This window comes from Ambystoma mexicanum, chromosome 8, assembly GCF_040938575.1.
Source record: "Ambystoma mexicanum isolate Mex_15411 chromosome 8, UKY_AmexF1_1, whole genome shotgun sequence".
NCBI classification, from domain to species: Eukaryota; Metazoa; Chordata; class Amphibia; order Caudata; family Ambystomatidae; genus Ambystoma; species Ambystoma mexicanum.
This window is the reverse complement of record NC_090929.1, coordinates 816356934-816380476: the sequence shown is the minus strand read 5'-3', so window position 1 is coordinate 816380476 and position 23543 is coordinate 816356934. Positions and strand designations below refer to the sequence as shown.

The 23543-nt window shown below is 50.1% G+C and overlaps 1 protein-coding gene across 3 annotated transcripts in view; it reads left to right on the top strand.

Moving 5' to 3' along the window:
- SEC24C (SEC24 homolog C, COPII coat complex component) overlaps positions 1 to 23543 on the top strand; it is a 1750167-nt gene that overhangs the window by 1633857 nt on the left and 92767 nt on the right. For all 3 annotated transcript variants that reach the window (XM_069610689.1, XM_069610688.1, XM_069610687.1), the window contains one exon: positions 18817 to 18906. In XM_069610689.1, the coding sequence (XP_069466790.1) occupies positions 18817 to 18906 (90 nt within the window). The remainder of the gene's footprint in view (positions 1 to 18816; positions 18907 to 23543) is intronic.

Sequence of the window (23543 nt, the reverse complement as noted above, 5' to 3'; positions counted from 1 at the left end):
GCTTTTTCCTTCCAGACTTCACGAGAGAGGGAGGGTAGTTGATAGTATAGCAGTTAAGAGTAGATAGGGGAGATGGTGCCGTTGGAGAGATAGAATGGAAGATAGGAAGGACCACACCGCACAAATTCACCAGGCGGCCTAGAAACCAAGAAAGCCAGAAGACAGATGCAATAGAAACAGAGTACCAAAACAGGGGTGAGGAACTGTTTAAAACACACCAGGATTCGAATTACAAAAAGGCACAGAAATGCATAAAGAAGGGATATAGTTAACATTTCAGGGCAGAATGGCAAAGGCACACATAGGTTCAGTAGCTGTTTGAGTAAGTAAAAAGGCATAACAATAGCATCCTTCGTTTTCCACCTGGCAGCCAATTGGGATCAAGAGATGGGGTCTTAGTCGGACAGGAACCCAATACCCTTGCTTGTCCTGCCCGATCTTCGCTGGTGGCTGATGGACGGCAATGTTTCCATGTGAGCCTCCTTCACCTGACTAGAGCCTACCCTAGTGGTGATGACAGGCTCCCCTCTTTCAGGCTGGGGGGCTGGACGGCTACACGATTCATGGCGTATTGTCCAGGGCGGAAGCCCTCCTTCATATCAATCTGCTCAAGCTAAGGGCAGTGGGCCTGGCCCTCAAGGTGTTTCTTCCCCTCATCAAGAACAGGTCTGTTCTGGTCAGAATGGACCATTCTAATACAATGTTTTACCTGAGCAAAAAGGTTGGCATCTGTTCCCTTCTCTACATGGAGGCAGTATCGATCTGGGAATGGGCCCTGGCGTAGGGGGGGGTTTTGGATTTACGCAATCTACCTCCAGGGGGGACAGCAATACAGAAGCGGATCAGCTGAGCCACTTGGGGTTCAACACCTATGAGTGGGAGTTGAACACTGGCTCCTTCTTGCCTCTGTTCCAGCTTTGGGGATTCGCAGGCCTGGACTTGTTCGCATCTCCTCAGAATTCCAAGTGCTCCCAGTTTTCTTTGTGGGTAGGACGGGGTCGGGGATCTCTGGGAGACGCCCTCCAGATCTGTTGGCACGGTCGCAGGTGTTATGCATTCCTGCCACCCCCTCTGCTCCAGTGGACCCTCCGCAAGTTCTGGGCTTTGGTGGGCTGCAGCCTCATCCTGATTGCCCCCCACTGGCCTTCGAGAGCCTGATTTTCAGATCTGCTGCAGTTGTGCTCCCACGTCCCATCCACCTTCCGATCACCAACAGGGGCTTCCTGACGCAGCAGGACCAGCCTCAGCTCGTCAGGAACGTTCCTGACCAGCTGAGGCTTCAGCGTGCTCAATTTTCAGATGACAACTGGGACATCATTCAACAGCACAGGAGGCCCCCTACTCGATCCCAGTATAAAAGCTAATGGACTAGGTTCTGCCATTGGGCTTGTCACAAGGGTCTGGATCCTGTCATTTGACCTCTGGATGATGTACTGGCTTTTTCAGCATACCAGGCCTGTTTCGGAGTTCAGGTGGATACTTGCTGCACTTATTTGCTGGCCATTGAGGTTTACAAGAATTGCCCTGAGCATGTGTTTTCGGCAGCCAACCCGGTGGTTAAGGCCAACCTTAAGGGATTTTCTAGACTTTTTCCTCCGATTCATGGGCCGCATCCGGTCTGAGACCTCAATGTGGTTCTTGCTGCATTACAGCGCAAACCTTCGAGCCGATGGCCTCTGCCGACATCCGCTTGTTAACACTAAAGACAGTTTTACTGGTAGCTCTCACCTCTACGCGCAGGGTCAGTGAACTGCAGACATTGTCTTTGTGCGAGCCCTTCAGCACGTTTCACGATGACATGGTCGTCTTGCGCACTCACCCGAACTTCTTGTCCAAGGTGGTCTTTCCATTTCATCTGAATCAAGAGATATGCCTGCCGGTGTTCATTCCGAACCAGCAGTCAGAGGCAGAAAAGGCCCGTCATTCCTTGGACCATAAGAAGGTCCTTAAGTTTGACCTCTCTTGGACGAAATCCTTGAGGAAGTCCGATACATTGTTTGTGACTTTTGGGGTCTCCTCCCCCTTCCAAGGCTTCCATCGCCCATTGGATGGTTCTGGCCCTTTCAGAGGCATACACGGCCATGGGCAAACCAGTTCCAGAGGAAATTCATGGGGTCAGAGTTAAGGCGACGGCTGTCGCGTTCCAGCGACGTGGTTCTTGGGATGTCATCAGCAAGACGGCTACCTGGGCCACTCCATCGGCTTTCTTTAAGCACCATTCCCTGGATACCAGCTCCAGGTGCAATGCTGAGTTTGGGCAGGCGGTTCAATTAAACCTGTTTGCTTTGTCCTAGATATGACACAGGTTGTCACGGCTCCACCCTATGGTCTTATTCGATGTAATAACCCACAAGAATGGAGGAAAGGGGACGGGACATATGAGTAATTAAAGTTACTTGCCGTAGTGACTAGAGTACTCATAGTCCCCTTTCCGCCATATGTCCCACCCACCTTTCCCCGCCAGTATGCCAAGGGCTAGTATGTAATAAGCATAAGCATAGCCAGGTATTTGTGTCCAAAGAGGACTTGGGTGAGGAGGCATCACAAGGGGAATGTCTCGCACCAACTGTAGGAGGAAGGGCCTCTCAACCTGAGTAACCTCCAACCTCTCAAGGTTTGCTCTGGTGAACTATGTGGGCTAACTTTGCAGTAACCCAACTTCCTGGTGAACTCTTTGCTTCACTGGAGGAGAATCCTCCAATTGGAAGCATGCCTTTCTCCATAGGCCTAACCATGATGGTTTTCTTTTCTGTTGGCCCATACTTCTTGGTCGCCTAGGGCTCTCCTCTACCTGTCTACTAGGCAGCTGAGGAGGCCCATAGGACTCAAGTTTTTCTGGGGGTCCCTCTTCCAAACTAGGAATGGGGACACTTCCAACTACCTCAACATCAGTTGTAGGTAAGGCAGGAGGAATATTCTCCTTTCCTCTGCCTCTTTTTCCGACTCCACTGGCCATGGGTTTCCCATTAGGCCTAGGCTTTCTCCTAGGCTTGGCTAAGACAGCCTGATTTTGAGACCTAGTGCTTGAAGAGTCTGGTGAGGGCCTATCAGAACCTAAGTCTTGAAGACTCAACTCACCCAGCACTCTTGTAGGAACCACTCTCCTTACATTGACAGGTACCCTGACTATTTCTCGATTCACAGCTTGAATGACAGGTGCTACTGGAACATTAAGAGATGGCCTACCAGCCAAGTGAGTATCCCACACAGGAACTCTGGCAAGAACTTGTGGGTTTACCATGAAGGAAGCTACTGCAGTAGGACTGGGCCCAGTGTTCCTAACAGGTAGAGGTAGTTACACCTACTACCTGAACACTATCATCAACAGAATTATCACTATGCAATAGGACAGGGATGGGAGCCAATGCTCCAGCACTGCGAGTTACCAAGGAATCTAGACAAACTTCAGACTCTTCCTCTGAGGGAATGGAGTCTAAAGGGAAGGACAGCCCTGCCATCTCTTCTTCCTCATACTGAGCGAAGGCCAGACTGGCAGAGTGGACTCCCAAGGTCTTAACCTTACATCTGGGGGCCCCCCCTTCCTGTCTTCACTTAACCACAAGTGTAACAAGCCCCACTGGCGCTTGACACATAGGGAGGCTTAGAGTAGCCACTTACCTGATTGGGAGGGTTAGTACCACTACCATGACCTGATTCTGATGACTTCCCCTTATTAAACATTTTGTGGGCCATCTTGGACATTGTTTTATCAGTATCCCCACCCTCTTTCTCTTTCTGCTTCTTTCCATCCTGCTTACCTAAAGCAGGCTTGTTATTATGCGACACTCTGTGAAACCTATAGGTCAGCAGCAATGTCTAGCCTCTTTGGATTGAACTCCTTTGAGTCAAACAAATTATGCTTAAGCTCTGGGGAACAAGAGGCACAATTATGTTCAAGCATGACCAAATTGATCATACCCTCAAAGGTGGTTATCTGATTGTCTTCTATCCAGCCGCTGAGGTTTTTCAGAGAATCAGCAAGAAAACCTACATAGGTCATACATTATTTCTTTTTGTATTCTCTAAACCTCCTCAAGTATTGGGCAGGAGTCTTTTGAAGCTTAAGGATAAGAGATTGCTTCAGTTTTACAAAGTCTAATTTATCAGCCTTTGCCATTTCCATAATGGCATTGCAGCCAGAATGGGGCAATCTGCTGATCAACCATGCAATCCTGTCCGCATCACTCTCTCCTAGTACCTCACATGCATATTCAAAAGTTACAGGCCAGTCAATTATATCATTCATTTCCTCATACATACTCAAGAGATATTTAGGAAACCTAGGATTTGAAGAGGAACTAGAACCATCTCCAGATCCTTTGGAAGAACCTTGTGAAGCCTGAATCTTGGCAAGCTCCAGCTGGTGATCTCTATCTTTCTGCTTCTCAACCCTCTCAATTTCCACAACAAACTAAAGTTCTTTTTCTTTGAACCTGAGGGTGTCTCTTTTCAAATTGAACAATGCCTCAGCATTTGAGGAGGCCTCAACCAGAAGTCCAGAGGATGCACTTTCTCCCTCCTCATCCTCAACATCAGTCACTGGAGTAACAGTAGTGACATTACTGGTGCTGGGTCTAGCCCCAGCTCCACTATGAGGACCATTAGTTAAGAGTTAGGCACAACTTTGTTTCTTTCAAAATCCTGAATTTTACCAACTAACTCAGCTTTTAAGCCAGAGACTGTCGAGCCTCAGCACACATTTGAGGCACTCAAAGTGGTGAAAGTGATTGTTTCCATGCTATTCAGTATAGTAGGTGACTTGTATCTACACGGCAATCAAATATTATAGTGTCCTGTGTAAGTATAATCCGGACACACCACCAGTGATCTACACTGTGGTACCCAATACATATTCTATTCACAAAACACCCAGATGTTATGTAGAAAGGGTCATCCCACTACTGTACACCAATTTGTTAATACTGATTTTCTATACTCTGGCCTGGTGGACAGATGTATAGCAGGCCAACCTTTATTGTGACAGGGACAACTCTGGGAAGCTGTAGCCAAACCACTTTAGGTAGCAGTGACAGGCTGTCTAGGCTAAGTTCTTCAGAGGGGGTGAGCTTGTAAAGGGTCCACAATCAGGTCACACAATGGGAGTCACAAATTGCACTTAGACAGGATGTATAAAAATACAGTTATTTAATTATGGTCAAAACACACTATAAGAAAATGAATACAAGCAGGTAGACCTATCACACAATACTATCAAACTAAACACATATATACATTCACCAGGTTATAATGCACAATAAAAATCAAATGCTCCTGAAAAGGAATGGATAGGTAAGTATTCTACACCAAAAAGGTCCACAGAGATGATCCCTAGCTAAAATTGTCCAGCCCTAAATTGCCAGGGGCCTTGTGCCCTATTGTTCAGGATACAGTTCCACAGAATTTAGGCTGCAGGAAGAAATGTAGGTAGGGTCGCTGGGGTCCAGTTAAGGGTTCTTAAAGTTAGGGTTCAATGTAGACTAGTGCCCAAAATGATCCTCAACAGTCAGACGTCTTGCAAAGACAAGTAATGGCAAAGCCAATAGTGTTAGAAATTTGATTATTATAAGCCCATTGACTTACAATGGGAGTATAGGGGTAGGTTAAAAGCTCTGTAACTTACCCCCCCTTACTCCGAATCTTCCCAAGTCTTGGTAGAACAAAGGAAGGGTGTCCTGGGTTGCTTCTCCTGCTGAAATCCACAGTCCTCGATTTTCAGGGGTTGCAGGTTCGAGCTTCACTCCGGTTGTTGTCTTTTGCTGGTGCAAAGACTCTCAGTCAAGGAATGCAAAAACAAACGATGCAGCACCCCTCTCAGGACTGGACTCGTGTTAGGTAAGCAGGTTTCGGACGGTGCACACCGCGCACAGCGATGCAACAGGACAGAGGGTGTTGTTGTAGTGGCAGCTGAGGGTGTACCAAGTTTCAGGCGGAAACTCGGAACGGAGACGAAGCTAGCACGGTAGCCCAAAATTGAAGCTGGTCAGCCACAGGACGGTTCAGGGCACTTTGTGCTGGGCACAGAGGAGACGTCGGGAATGGATGGTCCCCCCACTCCAAGGATCGTAGCACCTTCGCAGGGCTACTAAAGATCACGAGACAGACGGGGCTCCACCAGGACTGCAGCAGAAGTTGGTTGCCAGGCCTCCTTCAATCAGGTTTCAGGTTCCTTCGCGGGTCTCTCAGCCGGACAGGATACTTGGCTCCTTCAGGTTTCTCCAGGATCTCTGAAGAATGTGTGCAGGGGTCCCCTTCATAGCCTAAAAGGTAGGTGCTGAAACTCCCACTAGCAGGACTAGCTCACACACACACACACCCTACAGTGGACCAATCAGGACCACTGGCGGGAACACTGATGCATACCACTCAGACACACAGAAAGAAAGATGTGGATTAGGGTCAGACTGACCCAGCCCACATCCTGCCTGCAAACACACAAAGCCCTCTATTAGCCCGCCAAAAGCTACTGCTTTCCTGGGCACTGCAAGTCCTTATAAGGATCTTTCTGGCCTCTGAGGCCAGGAAGAAGGCTAAACAACAAGATTGAAAAAAGAACAGGCGAAAAGCTCGTGGCACGACCATGTTTGACTAGCAGCCACAGTCAGTAGCCAAACGCCGTAAAGCGAAAATTAAATTCTCCAAAAAGTGGGGGAAAGACACTGCTGCCACCAGCCCATCTTTTAAGCGCATCTAGAGTAACCAAAAATCCTCTGAGTGTTAGTTTAGGGCATAACAAAAATGCCACCCAATTGCACTGCAGTGTGAGCTGCTTTGTGCGATGATAAAAAGTTACCACAAGTAATGCAAAAGTAACCACAAGTAGTAACATAGTAACACGACTAAGGGAAACACTGTTTCCCAGTACTGATAGCCTTAAGGACATATCAGTTTCCCCATAACATGTGAGCAAAGGCCAGTGCAGTGAAGCTTAAGGCTTCACTGTACTGCAAAAAGTACAGGTCAGATGCAAAAATAAAAAGAAAAAAGTTTGGGGGTTATCTATATGTGGCAGGAGAGATTGGAAAACATTTCCCACATGTTCTGCTAGGTCTTTGTCAGCGATGGTTGGGGGGCACCCCTCTGATCCGAAGGTTTCTTCGAGCCTGGTTCTCTGCATCCTCTTGTTTGTACTCCAGGATTTCATTCTCGTCCTCCAGGGCTCTGATCTTCCGTTGAATTTCCAGCAAGGTGGATGTGTGGTCTAGGACCTGCTGATCCATCTCCCCCAGCCGCTGCTCCACCTCCAGCACCCTTTGGTCCATGCGTTGCCGTTTGGTGGAAATTTCAGACATGCAGTTACGAAAACTCTGCTTTAATATCCTTCATGAAGTATTGCAAGTACTCTTTGGTGGCTAATTGCCCCGCTGGGCCACCCGGGCCCTGATGTGGTGGTGCTTCTGAATCCGCTTTCTTCCCCATCTCTGCCGGTAGTAACTTCGTGGAGATGTCCATGTTCTTATGGGCTTTGGAAGATCTTGCCATATTGAAAGCAAGTGACGAGGGTTGAAGTGGGGTCCCAGCCCGTACAGTCGTACTTGTTCGCACTGTGCCATCAGTGATCCGCCCAGCTTGTCCAGCTTGTCTGTGATAAGAGGCACTTGGGGAGGTGGCATCCCAAAACTCTGCTTCCCGGGCCTCCCGGTTATATGGCCGCCCCCAGGGCACTCCGCACTCCTCCAGGGGGAGTAGATGGGCGGGGTCCGTCAGCGGGTTCCTCTCTCAGGGAGCCCCAAGCTTCTTGTTGTACGCCCAAGAAAAGGGGGGAGTGTATCCACCAGCCCCCACCCTGCTGGTTGCTGTGATAGCTGGGGACCCTCATGAATTATATGCTGCTGGGGTGCGCCCTGTAGGAGGCTTAATGATGTGGTTGCCCTGGGCCCGGAGCCAGAGCAGGGCCGTTGTCTTCTGCTAAGTGCCCAGCTGGTGAGGGGCAGACTTTTGTCTGTCTGGGCGCTCCTCCAAAGGAGGACAGTGGTGGAGAGGGGCTGAAGATGGAAAGAGGGGGGAGGTCCAAGCGCCCCCCCACCGGCTGTCCTCAGGAGATGCAGGGAGCCTCACCTGCCGCCAGTTTCGCTGTACGGTTTACCCTCCGGGGAAAGGATCACTGTGGGAAGGCGGAATGAATCTCCTCCATGATGGCCGCTCCCCTCCATCCTCTGGCTTGCTGAGCGGCCCCAGGAGAGTGCGTGTGAGGACCTGCATTGCCTCCTCCCCGTGGGCCACTGTTAGGAATTTGTGTAATTTCCCCTCCAGTTGTGGACCCCCCCAACTTTTTGCTGCTGTTTAACACCATAGTTTGACTTTGCCAGAGGAGCCCAGCCTTCTGCTGCACTCCTCTGGGCTTTTTGCTCACTTTTCATGGGGAAACTGACATGCCCTTAAGACAGTCAGTACTGGGAGACTTTGTTTCCCTTAGTCCTTTTCCACTGTTGCAACTTATCTGCAATGTACTTTCCAGTACAGGAAACTTGGATCTCTTCGTCATTTCCCAAGGCCCTAGATACTCTCGAAGGATTTTTTAGGAGATGTGCAGATGTGTCACGGACAGTACTGGTGGCAGCTTATCTTTTCATATACTTTTAACCCGTTCCTGCCAGATAAACCACGATTACTGCGTTTGGCATGAGTAGGTGGGGCCTGGCTCTAAAATGGCCCGCCACGAGGTTCTTTGTCCTGTCCTTTGGCCGTCTTGCCCCTTTGCCTTCCCCAGGTCGAGCCGACCCAGTTCAGTCCTTATTTGGGCATGCACTTTCCCAGACTTCTGCATGCCTTGTGTGTGTGCCTCCAGGATGGGGCTGGGGTGTCTGTCCCCAATACACATCCTGGGTGCCAGAGAGTCTGGAGTGCTGTGAATGCCTGGGACCACCGTGGTCCGTGATTGATCCACGTATGGTATGCCTGAATGTGAGCAGATCTCCCATTGGGTCCTCTTCGTTTTGGAGCGAAGGAGATTCTGGATAAGAGAAGCCCCCAAACAGCCATACCATGTCCATCTCTGGAGTTCTCACTGAACGAAGGATAGGATCCAAGTATCCTGAAGCTAAGAAGCCGAGTTGAGGAACCACTGATGGCCCGCTCGAAGGTTTGGCACCCGGAGCTCGCTGTAGTCCCGTGGTACCCCTCTGCATCTGGTCGTCCTAGTAGGTCTGCGAAGACGATTCGACCCATTGGAATAGTGGGACCAACTATTCTCAGCACCTTCACCAAAACCTGCAAGTAAGCCTTCTCGAAAGTGTCCCTGGGCCATCCAGTGGGCTGACCAGCTTATGCAGGACCTTTGCTCTGTCTCCGCCACCGTTTCGAGGAGACCCTTGAAACTTGGTATACTGCTAGCTCTGTGTTCACGGCACCCTCACACCGAATTTCGTACACTTGGCATTCCCAGGTCTGAAGTGAGACGAGTGCACCCGAACCGGAGCATACGCGGTGCATTTGTGACCCTCTTGCCCCTGAAGCCTGCTGCAGGGAAACTGGCCTGATCCATCAAACAGGAGCGGAGAAAACACCACTGTCCCGTTTGGGAATCATTGCTGTGTCTTCGTCGCTGAAAGCCGCAGAGCCGTCAAATTGCTGCACTTGAACCTACAACCGAATTGGACTCAACTGCCGAAGTTTGTTCCGGAGTGCATCGGGGGTCAGTGAGTAATCGCATCCCTAGCCGGTGGCCTCTAGCGCCTCCATCCATTTTTACGCACAAGTGGCCCCCGAGGGCCCCTCTCCATTCCCCTGCTAGTGCGAACTAGCAAACTATTCCCAACTCTTGGAATCGACTCTGCCCTCAAGTGGAGACCCTCCTTGAAAAGTGGGAACCTATTCTTCATCGCCTCACCCACCTTCCTGAGCTGCTACACACCCCTGAAGAGACCCTGTAATGCCCATTGGAACTACCGCATGCGCTTGCATTGCCTGTACTTTTGAGTATTCGGCTCCCTCTTCTTAGGGATCTGACTGCCTCTTAGTTAGGAGTGTGTTGGATGTAGAAAGGGCTAAAGACTATGTGCACTGCCTGTTTCCTTCCCCTTTAGGTTGTGGACCCATTTCGTGCATTAACCCTTTAGACCCCATTGGTCTTGTATATATGTATTTAGATGGGATTGTGTTGGTCTAATAAGTTTTACTGTGATTTGATTTGTGTGTTTGAAACTCAAAGGACTTGAAATAAATGTTTATGTATTTTTTATATATCTACACCTGACTGGGAGTGATTTGTAAGTGTCCTTTACTCTGTGTGCTCATTGAGGTCTTTCAGTCACCCTCACCCCTGCTGAGACTTAGTCTTGACCGCCGCCAAGCTTCCTTGATTGGTCTGGCTTGTCCAGAAGATTACCCAGTTCCAAGAAACTAGGCTGGCCTCCTGAACCTCTGCCCACCAGGTCAGAGTTCAGAAATCCATCTTAACAGCCACCGCCAGGAAAACGGGAGAATAGTATCAGCGTGCACCCGCCGGGACGGAGATACAGCTCCCCCGGGCACCACATCACTACTGGATGCTGACTGCACTGCCCCTAGATGCGCTCAGGTGATGTCGCTGGCTGGCCTTGTATCCGCAGGGCTCCCCCTACAGTCCGCTTCTTATTCATAGGCAGACAGTGGCGTGATGCAAGCTCCCACCAAGCTCCTCATAGTATGATGTGTCGCCATCTTGGATCTGCGTCGGATTGTTGCTGGGCCATGGGACTCCAACAACTGCTGAAGCTCCAGGACCACTCGACTCCCCAACAGCGATCAGATCGTTCCTCACTCCCTCTGGGATCTCTTCCAGGGGTCCGGGCTGTTCTCGGTCGCTGAGAGCTCCTACATTAGCCAATAATGACTGGCTTCAATCGTAGGCCATTTACAGAGCGTCTGCATCAGCAGCGCTGCTGGCCACGCCAACGCAAAGCGCTTTTCTAAAAGTGACATGCAGAGTGCCCTTTTAGTTTATGCAAGCTAGAGGCAATGGTTTAAGCATGGCGTGTGGCAAACAGAATATCCTGATGCAAAGTGACCTTATAACGGGGGTACAAAAATGAGGGTTCCATGTGATATTAATGGATTGAGGAACAACTAAAGCAATTTTACCAGGAAAGAAAATACTGAATCATTTTTGTTTATTTTTTTTAATTGCCCCCCCAAACCCTCACGTTTACCCATGCCTCTAACCCCACCCCCGCAACTTTTAATCCCTTACCCCTATATATTTAGCATTCAGTATTTTTTTCGGTAAAATTGCATTCATTATTTCCTATTTGATATAATCACTGGATACCAAAAATAAATATGCCTTATTAATTATTTTCCTCCACAGAGTTTTGGTGGGAAGTATAACTAAGTCTTGGATTAACTGCTTGCCCTTAATGCCATGTGACAGTTAAAATTAGGCTTTTGTCATACATTTGAATATCCACTAAGGTTTGCTTCTAAAAACTCTCAGCCTCCCTACACAATCGCTTCAGCTAGGCAAGTGTAAGGGATCTCTAGTCTGCCTGTCAAGTCTCTGTACTTGTCCTTCTCCAAGGAGAAAGTTACTTTGATGGTTAGACCCCCTTTTTTCTTTCCAAAGTTGTAACTGAATTTCACCTCCTCAAGAAAAGGTTTTACCCAGCGTCCGTCCCCTTCTTACTTCCAACATTGAGTAATGATTCAGTTATCTGGTTCCAAAGATGACCCTCAAATTTTACCTTTCTAGTACAGAGGATTTAAGTAAGAACGGCTTGTTTTTTTTTTAGAGATTTCCTGGTTGCTGTGCAGGCAGACATGTGACCAAACAGACTCTCTTTCTGGGTTAACTTTTGCAACTCCTATTGCTTTGCTTTAGCCAACAAGGGGGTGCAAATAGGTCATCTGCTTTGTTCCTCTAGCTGGTTGCGACTTCTGCTCCCACGAGGTGTTACAGTCTTAGTCATCTGTCAGGCTACAACCGAGACCTAATTTCACATGATTGCCAAACGTTACAGCTTTGATTCTGTGGCTGGGGAGGATGCAAGATTTCGTAGCATAGGCCTCCTGAGATTTCTACTTTTGATGCTGGTAACTTACTTTCTCCAGCATGGGGTCTGGCATGGATTCACATGCTCATGAATATTCCCCGTCGTCAGGCTGGGAATCCTCTGTAAAAGAAAAGATCAGTTTGTTTTGTTTCTGAATCATCTTTCTCCCATAAACCAATCACTGAACTCTGGGTCATACTGCCCCTAGCCAGTGACTGCCCTCCACCTAAGCCCCTCCTCTGGCAGCCATATTCAGATTTTTACCCCGCGTTCATGTGTTGGGAGTCCTTGTGTTTCGATCTTCAAACTTTTCTGCGTTTTTTCCACTTTTTGATAGGAAAATTCTATTTTATTGGTCATTCCAGCCTGTGTGCTCCATCTACTATCCTACCGATTAACGGGGACCGTTTTTTTGGTTTTGTTTAAGCGCCCCTAAAGGACGGACTTCGTTGAGTGTTCTTCTTGGAAGCTTCTTGAAGTTCTTCAGGCCTACCCTGTGTGGATCATGTCAGATGAGGAGGAGGACAGCGCTTCCCTCCTCAAGCTTTGCTCCAGCTGTGGTTTGCAGAATGTGTTCTCGGACGACAAGCATTCCCAGTGCCTGTATTGTCTCCACCCCATGCACAAGGAAGAAGATTGCATGATTTGCCGTTGCTTCACTAAGCGCACGATGATGAATCAGCACTGACGGTTGGAGACATGGCTGAAGGCTAAGGCCTCTACCCCCCAAGGACTGGCCTCTCCCGAATCAGGCAAACCGGAGCAGGCTTCTAATTCCTTTGAGGGCGCTCCACCCCTAGGTGCCCAACACAAAGCCAAGCACTGCAAGTCTGCTTCCGTTGGGGTCACTGTTGGTGCGGGTCGCGCGACGGTCCGGGCGAGATCATCATCTCTGTCTGCATCAGTCTCCAGCCACCACTATAGTCCTTCGTCCAAGAGGAAGTCAGCTACTCTGGGGAAGCTGAGAGAGACTCCGGAGAAGGCCAAGCAGGGTACAGTGTCTGACCTACCCGCAACGGAGAAGGCCAGGCCAGGCCAGACAAGGGGTCCGACCAGATCCCGAAGGAAAAGGCCAAGCAGGACAAGGGAGCCGGTCTCTCCGTGAAGGCCCAGGCACACCAGGCCAAATCATCGTCCTCCATCGAGTTGGTGGTGGCGTCATTCTCGAAGGCCATAGGGGTGGACCCGGCCCAGGGTACCCAGACGATGGCCAGGGTGGCTCTTCCTCCCAGGAAGGGAGGCTTCGAGCAAGCCTGTTGAGAAGAGGATGCCGGACCTCAGCCCAAGACCGACCCCTCGGGACCCGAAGAAAGGGGGGTAGGAGGGGGAAGGTCTCCTAGGAACGGACATTTCTTCATCTAACGAGTATGCAATCGCTTCCACCCATACCACTGTCCGTAGTGATTAGGGCAGTGAAGGGAACGTCGGGCGTCGGGGAATCGCCCTCCGGAGGCGCCGGCGACGACGATACCGTCCATGGAGACGACGAAACCCCTGATCCTGCCGTCCCTATTCCTCGAGACAGTGGAGCCCCTGGGCCCAGCACACCTGCACCCCAGGTTCCATCGAAGGATCTTTCGCTGGACATCAAATCCTTTCGACCCTCCACACCCTGGTATTGGAGATAGAGTGGAGGATGCTGACAGGCCCTCCACCCACGGCACCGGCCCCAGCCACCCCGTTGACACCAGGGGAACCGCCGACCAAGAAGAGGAGGCATCCCACACCTCCATGCCAGCCTCTCCCCAGAGGGAGGCGGAGATGGACACGGCTATGACGGGCATGGATGATGACAGTGGGATGGGAGACCCTACGCCCAGAGCTTCTCTGCCGGACGAAGTTGGATCCTTCCACTCGATGATCGCCCGAGCATTAGAACTTTTCCAACTCACACCAGAGGAAAAGAAGAAGGAAGGCTTCTTATATCAGTGCCGGGAGGCGAAGAGGAAGACCATCCTTTCGGTCCCGCTCCTAGATGATATTTGGGATGAAGGGCTGGCTCTGCTTGGGAACCCCTCAACAGCCCCAGCGAAGAGAGACCGGTTGGAGAAAAAGTACAGGGTGCCGGACTCCGCACCCAAATTCCTTCGGTCTCAACCATCGGCGGACTCATTGGTCTCAGGTGCCGCCAGAAAGAAATTATTTGGGTTCAGCATCTTCTTCTTCCTCCCCTCCGGACAACAAGGGGAAGAAATTGGATTCCATGGGTAGAAAGGGTATCTTCTCGGCGGCAACGACGGTCAAGGCTGCCAACGCCCTCGTGGATAGATATTACCGAGAACTTTGGTATAAGTTGGCTCCGCTACTGGACTTCCTCCCCGATGACAAGCGGGTAGAGGCATTGGAGATCCTGCAAGAAGAAGTGGGTCGGACCACGCCATCACGGACACAGGTTTCCGCCAGATGGGGAACAGAGTCGGTCTTCGCCCGCGTGGCTGGCTCAAGGCCACCAACTTTAGACCGGATGGCCAAACGAGGGTCCTGGACATGCCCTTTGACGGGGACAACCTGTTCGGCAAAGTGGTGAATTAATCACTCCAGGCCCTCAAAATGGACACAGAGATGGCACGTGCCCTAGGTACTCTGTAGCAACATCAACAGTCCTTTCGTTCCTCAGGAGTGAAGTCTTCGAAGGGGACTCATCCTCTAACTGCCAACCATCCAGCTCCTCGACCTAGGAAGCCAACAGGGGTCGTTCCAAGGCCTTTGGGGCAGACGCCGTCTTCAAGGTCCGCAAGGCAGGCCTTCGACCTAAAAGCAGGATTGAACCGGCCTAGACCTCGGGCCCCCACCCATGCACACCGCTGGGAGGCCGGCTGGCGAACTTCATCAGCGTGTGGGAGACCACCTCCACCTACCATTGGGTGCTGGACTCTCTCGCCCATGAACACACTCTGGAATTTCAACAAAAGTGTCCTTGGATACCAGAGGTGGCCCGGCAGGAGCTGCACATCCCTCACCTGCTGTGGAGGTCCGACCCATGTTACAGAAAGGGGCGATCGAGCTGGTCCCACAGCGACTCCGGGGCTCCAGAGTCTACTTCAGATACTTTCTTTTAAGAAATAAGACCGGGGGCTGGAGGTCCATTATCTGCCTACAGCGACTACACAAGTACATGAAGTCCCAGAAGTTCTGGATGGTCACTCTACAGCATGTGCTCAGCCAGCTGGAGCAGGGAGATTTTCTGTCGTCGTTGGATCTGGAGGACGCTTCCATGTCCCCATACACGCAAAGCATCGCAAGTTCCTGCACTTCATCGTTCAGGGGCAGCATTAGCAGTTCAATGCGCCCCCCTTCGGACTGAAGTCGGCGCCCAGAGTCTTCACCAAATGCCTGGCTCCAGTGGCGGCCCATCTGTGACTACAGGAGATCCACATGTACCCTTATCTGGATGACTGGCTCATCTGGGCCAAGTCCAAGGAAATCGCCGTCGATCACACGGCACGGACCGTCCAGCTGCTGACGAACTTGTGGTTCTCAGTGAATTATGCAAAGTCCTGCTTGACTCTATCGCAGGATGACCTGTTCCTGGGTTACAGACTCGACACAGTGGCTTGCCTGGCAGCTCCTTTGGAGGAGAAGATATCGGCCATCCTAGGCAAAGTGCAACGGCTGTTGGCACTGAAGATCGCCGCGGTGCGGACCATCAGGTCGCTGCTCAGCATGATGTCATCGTGCATATACCAGATTCGGCTCTGCAGGCTACGGATGCGTCCACTCCAAGAGTTTCTCGATGCTTGGTGGGTCCAGGAGTCCAGAAGTTTCCAGGACAGAATTTTGCTCAACGAAGAGTTCCGTCAAGCGATAAGGTGGTGGGGCGTGCACTCAACATCTCTGGAGGCACTGACTTTCAGAGCCCCTCCTCCCCCCATACAAGGAGACGGTCACGACAGATGCTTCTCTGGAGGCTGGGGAGCCCACACCGGGCGTCTTCACGCCAGAGGCCTGTGGCGCAGGAAGAGAAGACGCTGCATATCAATGTCCTGGAAATACAAGCTGTGTTCTGGGCCCTCCGGTTGTTTCTACTGTCCCTCAGGGGCAAGGTGGTGAGGGTCTTCGCAGACAATGACTACCACAAAGTTTTACATCCGGAAGCAGGGGGCACCAGATCCCCAGCGCTCTCCAAAGAGGCACAGGACTTGTGGCACTGCGCCATCGCCCAGGGGATGTTCCTCATTCCGTTCCACCTGGCGGGACTAAAGAACACCATCACCGACTCTCTCAGCAGGGAGCTGCGCTCTTGCCAAGAATGGGAACTTCGTCAAGATCAAGTGGACAGCCTGTTCCTCAAGTGGGGCAATCCCCAGATCGATCTGTTTGTGACGGCGATGAACACCAAGTGCCGGTGTTTCGTCAGCAGGTTCCCCCAGCTGAGGAGCATGGGGGACGCATTCTCCTTCCCTTGGGACGGCCTGTTCTTGTACGCGTTCCCTCTGTTTCTGCTGCTGCTACGAGTCATCAGTCAACTCAGACGGTACCAGTGCAGGATGATACTCGTCACACCAGCGTGGCCGAGGCAGATCTGGTACCCAGACCTTCTCAGCATGTCGACATCCCCTCCAATCAAGCTACCAGTGGTTGCAGATCTTCTCACCTGAGAAGGAGGTGCAATTCTGCACCACGATCCGGAATCGCTGAACCTGAAGGCCTGGCTCATGCAGCATTAGAGTTCAGTGGTTACGAACTTCCAGCAGACTGCAGGGAGGTGCTCGCCAAGGCCAGGGCATCGTCGACTTTGAAGTGCTATGGACACAAGTGGAAACGCTTTGCGACCTAGTGCCGTACGCAGGAGGTCACCCCCTTTGAGGGTCATGGCCCCTCAGGTGCTTCCGTACTTACTATCTTCTGCTAAATCAGGGCTGGCGCATGCCTCCAACAAGGTGCATCTGGTGGCTATTTCCCGTTACACCAGATCTCCAGGTAGGTCCTCCCTGTGGTCGCACCATCTAGTCAAGGAATTCATCAAGGGACTGTTTCGCTCGTTCCCACCGGTGAAGACTCCGGCCCCGGCATGGGAACTCAACGTGGTGCCGACTAGGCTCATGGGGGCCCCATTACAACCTATGCATACAGCTCTGCTTAAGTTTCTGGCTTGGAAGACCGCTTTCCTCATGGCCATCACCTCTGCACGACGAGTAGGTGAGATCCAGGCCCTGTCCTGCAAGCCACCTTATTTGTCTTTTCACGAAACAAGGTTGGTGCTGCGGACGTACCCCTCCTTCATGCCCAAGGTTCCGTCGGACGTTCATTTCAACGAACCCTTGGTGTTGCCTGTATTTATTCAGCCGCCCTCGTCGCCGGCTGAAAGTACCTTGCACTTGGTGAATGTGGCTTGAGCGCTAAAGTTCTATGTAGCCTGCACAAAACTTCTCCGCTTTTTGTGAACTTTGGTCCTGTGAACCATGGGAAGGCCCTGTCCAAGGCTTCCATTTCCAGGTGCGTCTCCAGCTGCATCTCCCATTGCCACCGGTTGGCAAACCGATCATTGCCTGGCCGCCCTAGAGACCTTTCTACCAGAGCAATCGCTGCCACGGCGGCGTTCCTGTCTGGTGTGCCCCTGCTGGACATCTGGAGGGCTGCTACGTGGAGGTTGACGCACACCTTCACGAGATTTTACTGCGTCGACAGGGATTCCAGGAAGGAGTCCAGAGTCGGCCAGGCAGTGCTGCGCAATCTGTTTGCTTGAAGATGAGTCTGGTGAGGCGGTAAGAGTGATTGCTTCTGTTGTGCCTTGCCACCTCCCATGGTTGTGCATGTGAACTGCTATGTATTCTTTATTCATGAGCATGTGAATCCATGCCAGACCCCATGCTGGGGAAGGAACAAGTTACTTACCTGTAACTGTTGTTCTCCAGCATGGATTCACATGCGAACCCTCCCGCCTACCCCTCTGCGGCTCTTCTCTTGGTCCTACTGCCGCTTTACGTGCTACCAAATCTGAAGATGGCTTCCAGAGAAGGGGCTTAGGTGGAGGGCAGTCATTGGCTGGGGGCAGTATGACCCAGATATCAGTGATTGGTTTATGGGAGAAAGACAGTTAAGAAACAAAACTGATTTTTTTCTTTTGCAGAGGATTCCCAGCCTGACGGGGAATATTCATGAGCATGTGAATCCATGCCAGATCCATGCTGGCGAACAACAGTTACAGGTAAGTAACTTGTTCCTTCCTCTCTTCCAAATTCTCAATGTATGGATTTGGGAATCCAAAGATGAAAAATCTGTGTAAGAAATGTATCAATTAGAAGAGCAAATTACATATATTTGGTAATGTTCTTCGTCATCGACCTACCCATCGATTTCCTCTAGTGGATTGCTTGTAACCTTTGACAGTTCTCAATTCTTTCGCCCACGCAGTATGGACAAAATGGGTGGATCAGAGATAGTGAGGCACAGAAGGGTCTGCTTATGTACTTATATCTGACATCCCTTTGGTTGCCACTGTAGACGAGCAGAGCCGGCACAGCGATGCAATACAAACCCTTGTGTCTGGAATTTTATTTTTGCCCAATCCAGTCTACACCTTGGAAAATATTTCGGAAGATGAGTCAGTGGGAGAGAGGATTCATCCATCAGGAAGAACATTATCAACAGGAAGTAATTTCTTCAGATCTCTAGACTTTTATAATTGTATAAACCTCCTTTTGATTATTATAATATGTTCATCTTCTCTGGATTAAGTCTTGGACTATGTCTGGTTATGAGATATGTTGAATATAATAGATTAACAATATGCTTATCGTAACACATTTCTTTGACAGAGAATCCTGTTTATTTAAACTGATGGGACACATCGTAAATCATCAACCTTTCTCTTTTGCATTTGTGACTTGTAACTTTACTTTTATAACAGAGTGCCCTGCCAGTATGGGATAATCCATTTTCTAAAAAGATACAAGGCATCATTGCAATGTTTCGTGCACAAAGATCCCGCTACATGAAGGTAAACCTTTTTTCATAAATCTGCATTTACAAGGGAATGTTTGTTTGCATGGTTTTTAAAAATCATGACCATTTCACGCATTACTGTTTATAAATGATACTTTAGATCTTTAAGTGATATTTACAAATCACCAAGTTGCAAAAATATCCAAGATTTTTTCTGTCATCCTCAGCCAACTCTGGAATCTTTCTGTTAATACGAACACTGACTTCTAAATCTGGTGTAAAATGAGATTTTTTTTATAGACCACGAACAACATAAGCTGGTTCCATGTTTATTAATGTAAGATGTTTCCATCTTTGAATATAATGTGGATGTATCCTTATACAAGGACTATAGAGAAGAACCTGTAAAGAAGGAAAAGGCTGTTTACCTCATAAAGAAATAGATAGATATTAATAGCCAGAGTTCATGCAGTGTGTTGGATTTCCAACAATGAATATGGGGAAAAAAATGAATTGCTACCTTCAGTAATGTTCTTTCTCCAGCATGGGGCCTGGTGTGGATTCACATGCTCATGAATATTCCCTGTCATCAAGCTGGGAATCCTTGGTAAAAGAAAAAACAGTTTCACTTTAAAACTGTATTTCTCCTCTAAACCAATCGCTGTCCCCTGTGTCATACTGCCCCCATCCAATGACAGTCCTCCCCCGACAGCCATCTTCAGTTTTAGGAGTCCTCGAGTTTGCTCTCGATTTGTACGTGTTTTCGACGAGAACTGTTAAATATTTGTTCCAAAGAGCCTGTGTGCTCTTTTCCTCATCTGCCGACAACAGGGATCCGTTGTCGGTGAAGCTCTGTGCCCTCAAAGGGCGAAGATTCATCTAAGCTTCTAGAAGTCCATCTTGGGCCTATGTCACGCCCTCCGACCATGACGGAGGAGGAGGGAAGGTCCCTCTTCAGGCCCTGCCCCAAATGCAGCCTACGGAATGTGTTTGTGGAGGACAAGCACCTACAAGGCCTCTACTGCCTACACCCTGACCATAAGGAGGTATAGTGTGACGTATGCCTCGGTTTCTCTAAGAAAATGACAGACAGGCATAGTAGGCTGGCGACATGCTTGACACCAAGGCCTCGGACCCGTACTCTGAGCAGGGTCATGCCTCGTCCAGGACTGGCCGGTCCGAGGAGTGGTCTTCCAAGTCCTTTGAGGGTGCCTTATCCGTGTGGGCCCACAAGGATAAGGCCAAGATCCGCAAGTCTGAGTCCACCAGGGTCGCCGCAGAACCGGGTTCCGGAAGTGGATAGGGGCGCGATCAGCATCACCTTCCGCCTCCATTGCCTGCCTACCATCAAGCTCCTCTTCAAAGAGGAAGTCATGTAACCTGGCTAAATTACGGGAGAAATCGGAGAAGCCACGGACAGAGGAGAAGGCGGCCGCGCAGTCCACGCATGCTCGACCAGCACAGGCAAAGACCTTGTTGGTGTTAGGCAGAATCCTCTGCAGTGCCCTTAGGGACCACTGCACACAATTAAGACTACAAGTGGTAATACAAGTTCACCTTTGGTACAAGCCTGTACTACACTGTTAAAGTGGTAGCAGTAGCGGAGCAGCCAGACTTATCTCAAGAGCAAATGAGCAGGAGTAGAAATTACACAAAGGACCACAATTACTGTGACTCAAGCAAACCCTGACTCAAGGTTTTTGGTTGAAAAGTAAAAGTAAATTTATTTCTAAACCATCTGTTGGTAAAACACTTCACTTCTATTAAATTAAAACCACAGGAAAAATACACTACACACAACCAATTGTCATGGCACAGAATAACTCAAGGTAAGTACCCTATGTTTTGACGGACCGGTGTTGTGAAACAAAAGACGTTACCAGGAATACGTATGCGATCACTTTTTGACAGTTCGGTCTTACTAAAGATACGCGTATCCGCGGCAAGAAATGTTACCGGGGCAAAACACACTTAGCACCTGGGTTAACCAAAGAGAGTTGGGGGCAAAAATCATAGGCAATACTTTTGTCAAGGCAGACAGAATCAGAGAACACTTGCTAACAGGTAAATAAAAGTCAATAGGCCTGTGCCAATGTCAAGTGGCTTCTGTTGTTGAGGATCACAGTCAGACAGTTCAAGATTCAACGTTGCCAGGAGTACTTGGATATTGTCAATAAGCAAAAGCTATAAGAGGGAAGGAAGACCAGGGCAAGCCTTGGATGAGAAGAAAAGGGATTCACCCTAGTTCCTCGAAGCTGGACACAGTACCTTATTCAATGAAGAAGCTGGTGCCACTGCAGTTGTTCCTGGTAGTTTCCTGCAGACCCACGGTTCCTGGAGCTTCGGTCATGGAAACAAGGACGACGTCTGGAGGGGTCTGCACTACTTGGGGATGAGGCTAGCAGCAGCAACAGCGAATAAAAGGTGCGCTCCTTTAAAACAGGAGAGGCTCTTCAGATGGCTATCCGGACCACTACAGCAGTGTGCAGCGATTTCGACCACAAAGAGAATCCTCTGGCTGACGAAGATGAGCTGGTTGACCCCACCAGGCTCAAGGGAAGAAGACTCCGGATTGGCTCTTCTCTGGTCGTTGAAGGGTAGATAGCTCAGGACTGCAGCAGGGCTTCACTGGGACGAGGTAGTTGCAGCAGCCGTCTTCTTCTCCGCTTCTCTTTGGTTTCTTGTAGTTCCAGTGGCGAATGACTTCCAGCCCAAGAGTCTTGCCTTTTATGCAAAAATCCCCCATTCACACAGCCTGGCTGTCAATCACGCAGCAGGGGGGTTGTCCGGCCCAGACAACCACCTCAGCCAACCATGGCAAAGTGCGACTTGGGTTTCCTAGGATACCCTGTGCAGGGGGTGACTGTACCCCTCCCTCACATTCAGCCCACCTAGACATCCAGGCACCAAGAGGAGGGCTTCTTAGCAGAAGCCAGCCAAAAGACGGTGAACAAAGAAGGCAAACCTGGTTTGCTGCGCAAAGTAAAACACAAGAAGGATTTTAACAAAAAGAAATGGCGAATAAACCCGACCGGAGCCAAAAGAAAGAGTATTTGGTCAAGCGGGTTTATGTTCGAGGCTAATATAATAGCCTAAAACAATACCATGTTTATATTGTATGATCGCGGTAGGAAAGTTAGGGTAGATACCACTGCCACCAGCCAAGTCTAAATGTTAAAAGAGCAAAACAAAGCTCAGAGAGGCACAGACAAAAAGGGGTAGGAATTAACCCTTTCCAGTACTCCATGTAAGATGGGGTGTACTGGGTCTGTAGTTTAAAGTGACTATGTAAAGTTAATGGCAACTTTACCTATTTCTGGGGGACAGTAGTCAGCCCCACAAAAATGGAGTCAGAGGGAAGTCTCAAAGACAATCCTGTGTTACTGCACTGAAGGTGCTGTGTAACACACAAAATAAAAGGGGGGTCCTGGATTGGTGTGCTCCAGAGCCCAAGATCACACAACCATGTGTAGAAATGTGTAGAAATACACATGGCAAAACACAGGTAAGAGTGGGAAAAAGTGCCTACTTTTACCAAGTGGAAAAAATAAACTCCAGAAATCCAGCAAAGCTGCTGGGCAATCACTAGGTGAAGGAAATTAGCCATAGAAGGAGAATTCTCCCTAACAGTTGGCGACTCTCAACAAATTCTACTGCCCTGCCACGGCAGCTAAGGGCGCTGATCCCACAAGGGTGACTCCCATGGCGCAGAAAGTGTCCCTGCCTCCACGGGCGACACCACCTCAGAGACTTTGGCAAAGTCTGCAGGCACGCTAGAAGGGGTGAAGATACCGGCACAGGTCTCGGTCCTGAACCCTCAAGGAGGAAAAAAGGGGGGTCAGAGAAGAAGGCCACGAAACAGCCCTCCAGGTCATCTCCCAAGCAATGACGGTCTCGTCCACTGACGACAAAGATCAGGAGTCCATGCATAAAGTCTGCGAGGACGATGACGGCGCAGGGTCTAGTTTCCCTGTGTTGCTTTCTCAGCCGAGGGACATTTCCTTGGATATTCTGTCGACTATCCACACCTTGGTGTCATAGCTCCAGATGAGAATGCCTCTGGCACCTGTACCTGTGGTCTCCCAGGTCCCCGGTCAGCCTCTGCCGAAGAAGAGGAAGTGTCATCTGACGCCCCCATATAAGCCTCCTGCACCGCGTTGGGAACCCTACTCCCTGAGCAGACCCTGACACGGGAACAGATACAGCCACGACGATGGGTGACGACAAAGACATTGTTGCAGCGGGCAGTGAGTCGCCACAATTGGATGCCCTGCATAGGGTTTCCCCACCGGAGGAGGTGGGTTTGTTCCACTCCATGATAGCCAGGGCCTGCGAACTATTCCAGCTGGTGCCCGACGAAGGATAGGACGGCTTCTTGTATCAAAGGCGAGAGGCCAAGAGGAAGATTATCATGGCAGTGCCTTTTCTGGACGATATTTGGGAAGAGGGCGAGGCCCTCATGAAGAACCCTTGCACAGCTTGAGCCAAGCGGGATAGGCTGGAAAAGAAGTATAGGGTGCCAAACTCTGCACCCAAATGCCCGAGGTCACAACCATTGCCAGACTCGGTGATGTCGGCTGCCATGAGGAAACGGTCTTCTATCCCGTCCTCGTCTTTAGTCCCGCCGGACAGTGAGCAGGAAAGGATGGATGCCATGGGGAAGGTGGTCATTTACACTGCAGCGTCCACCAT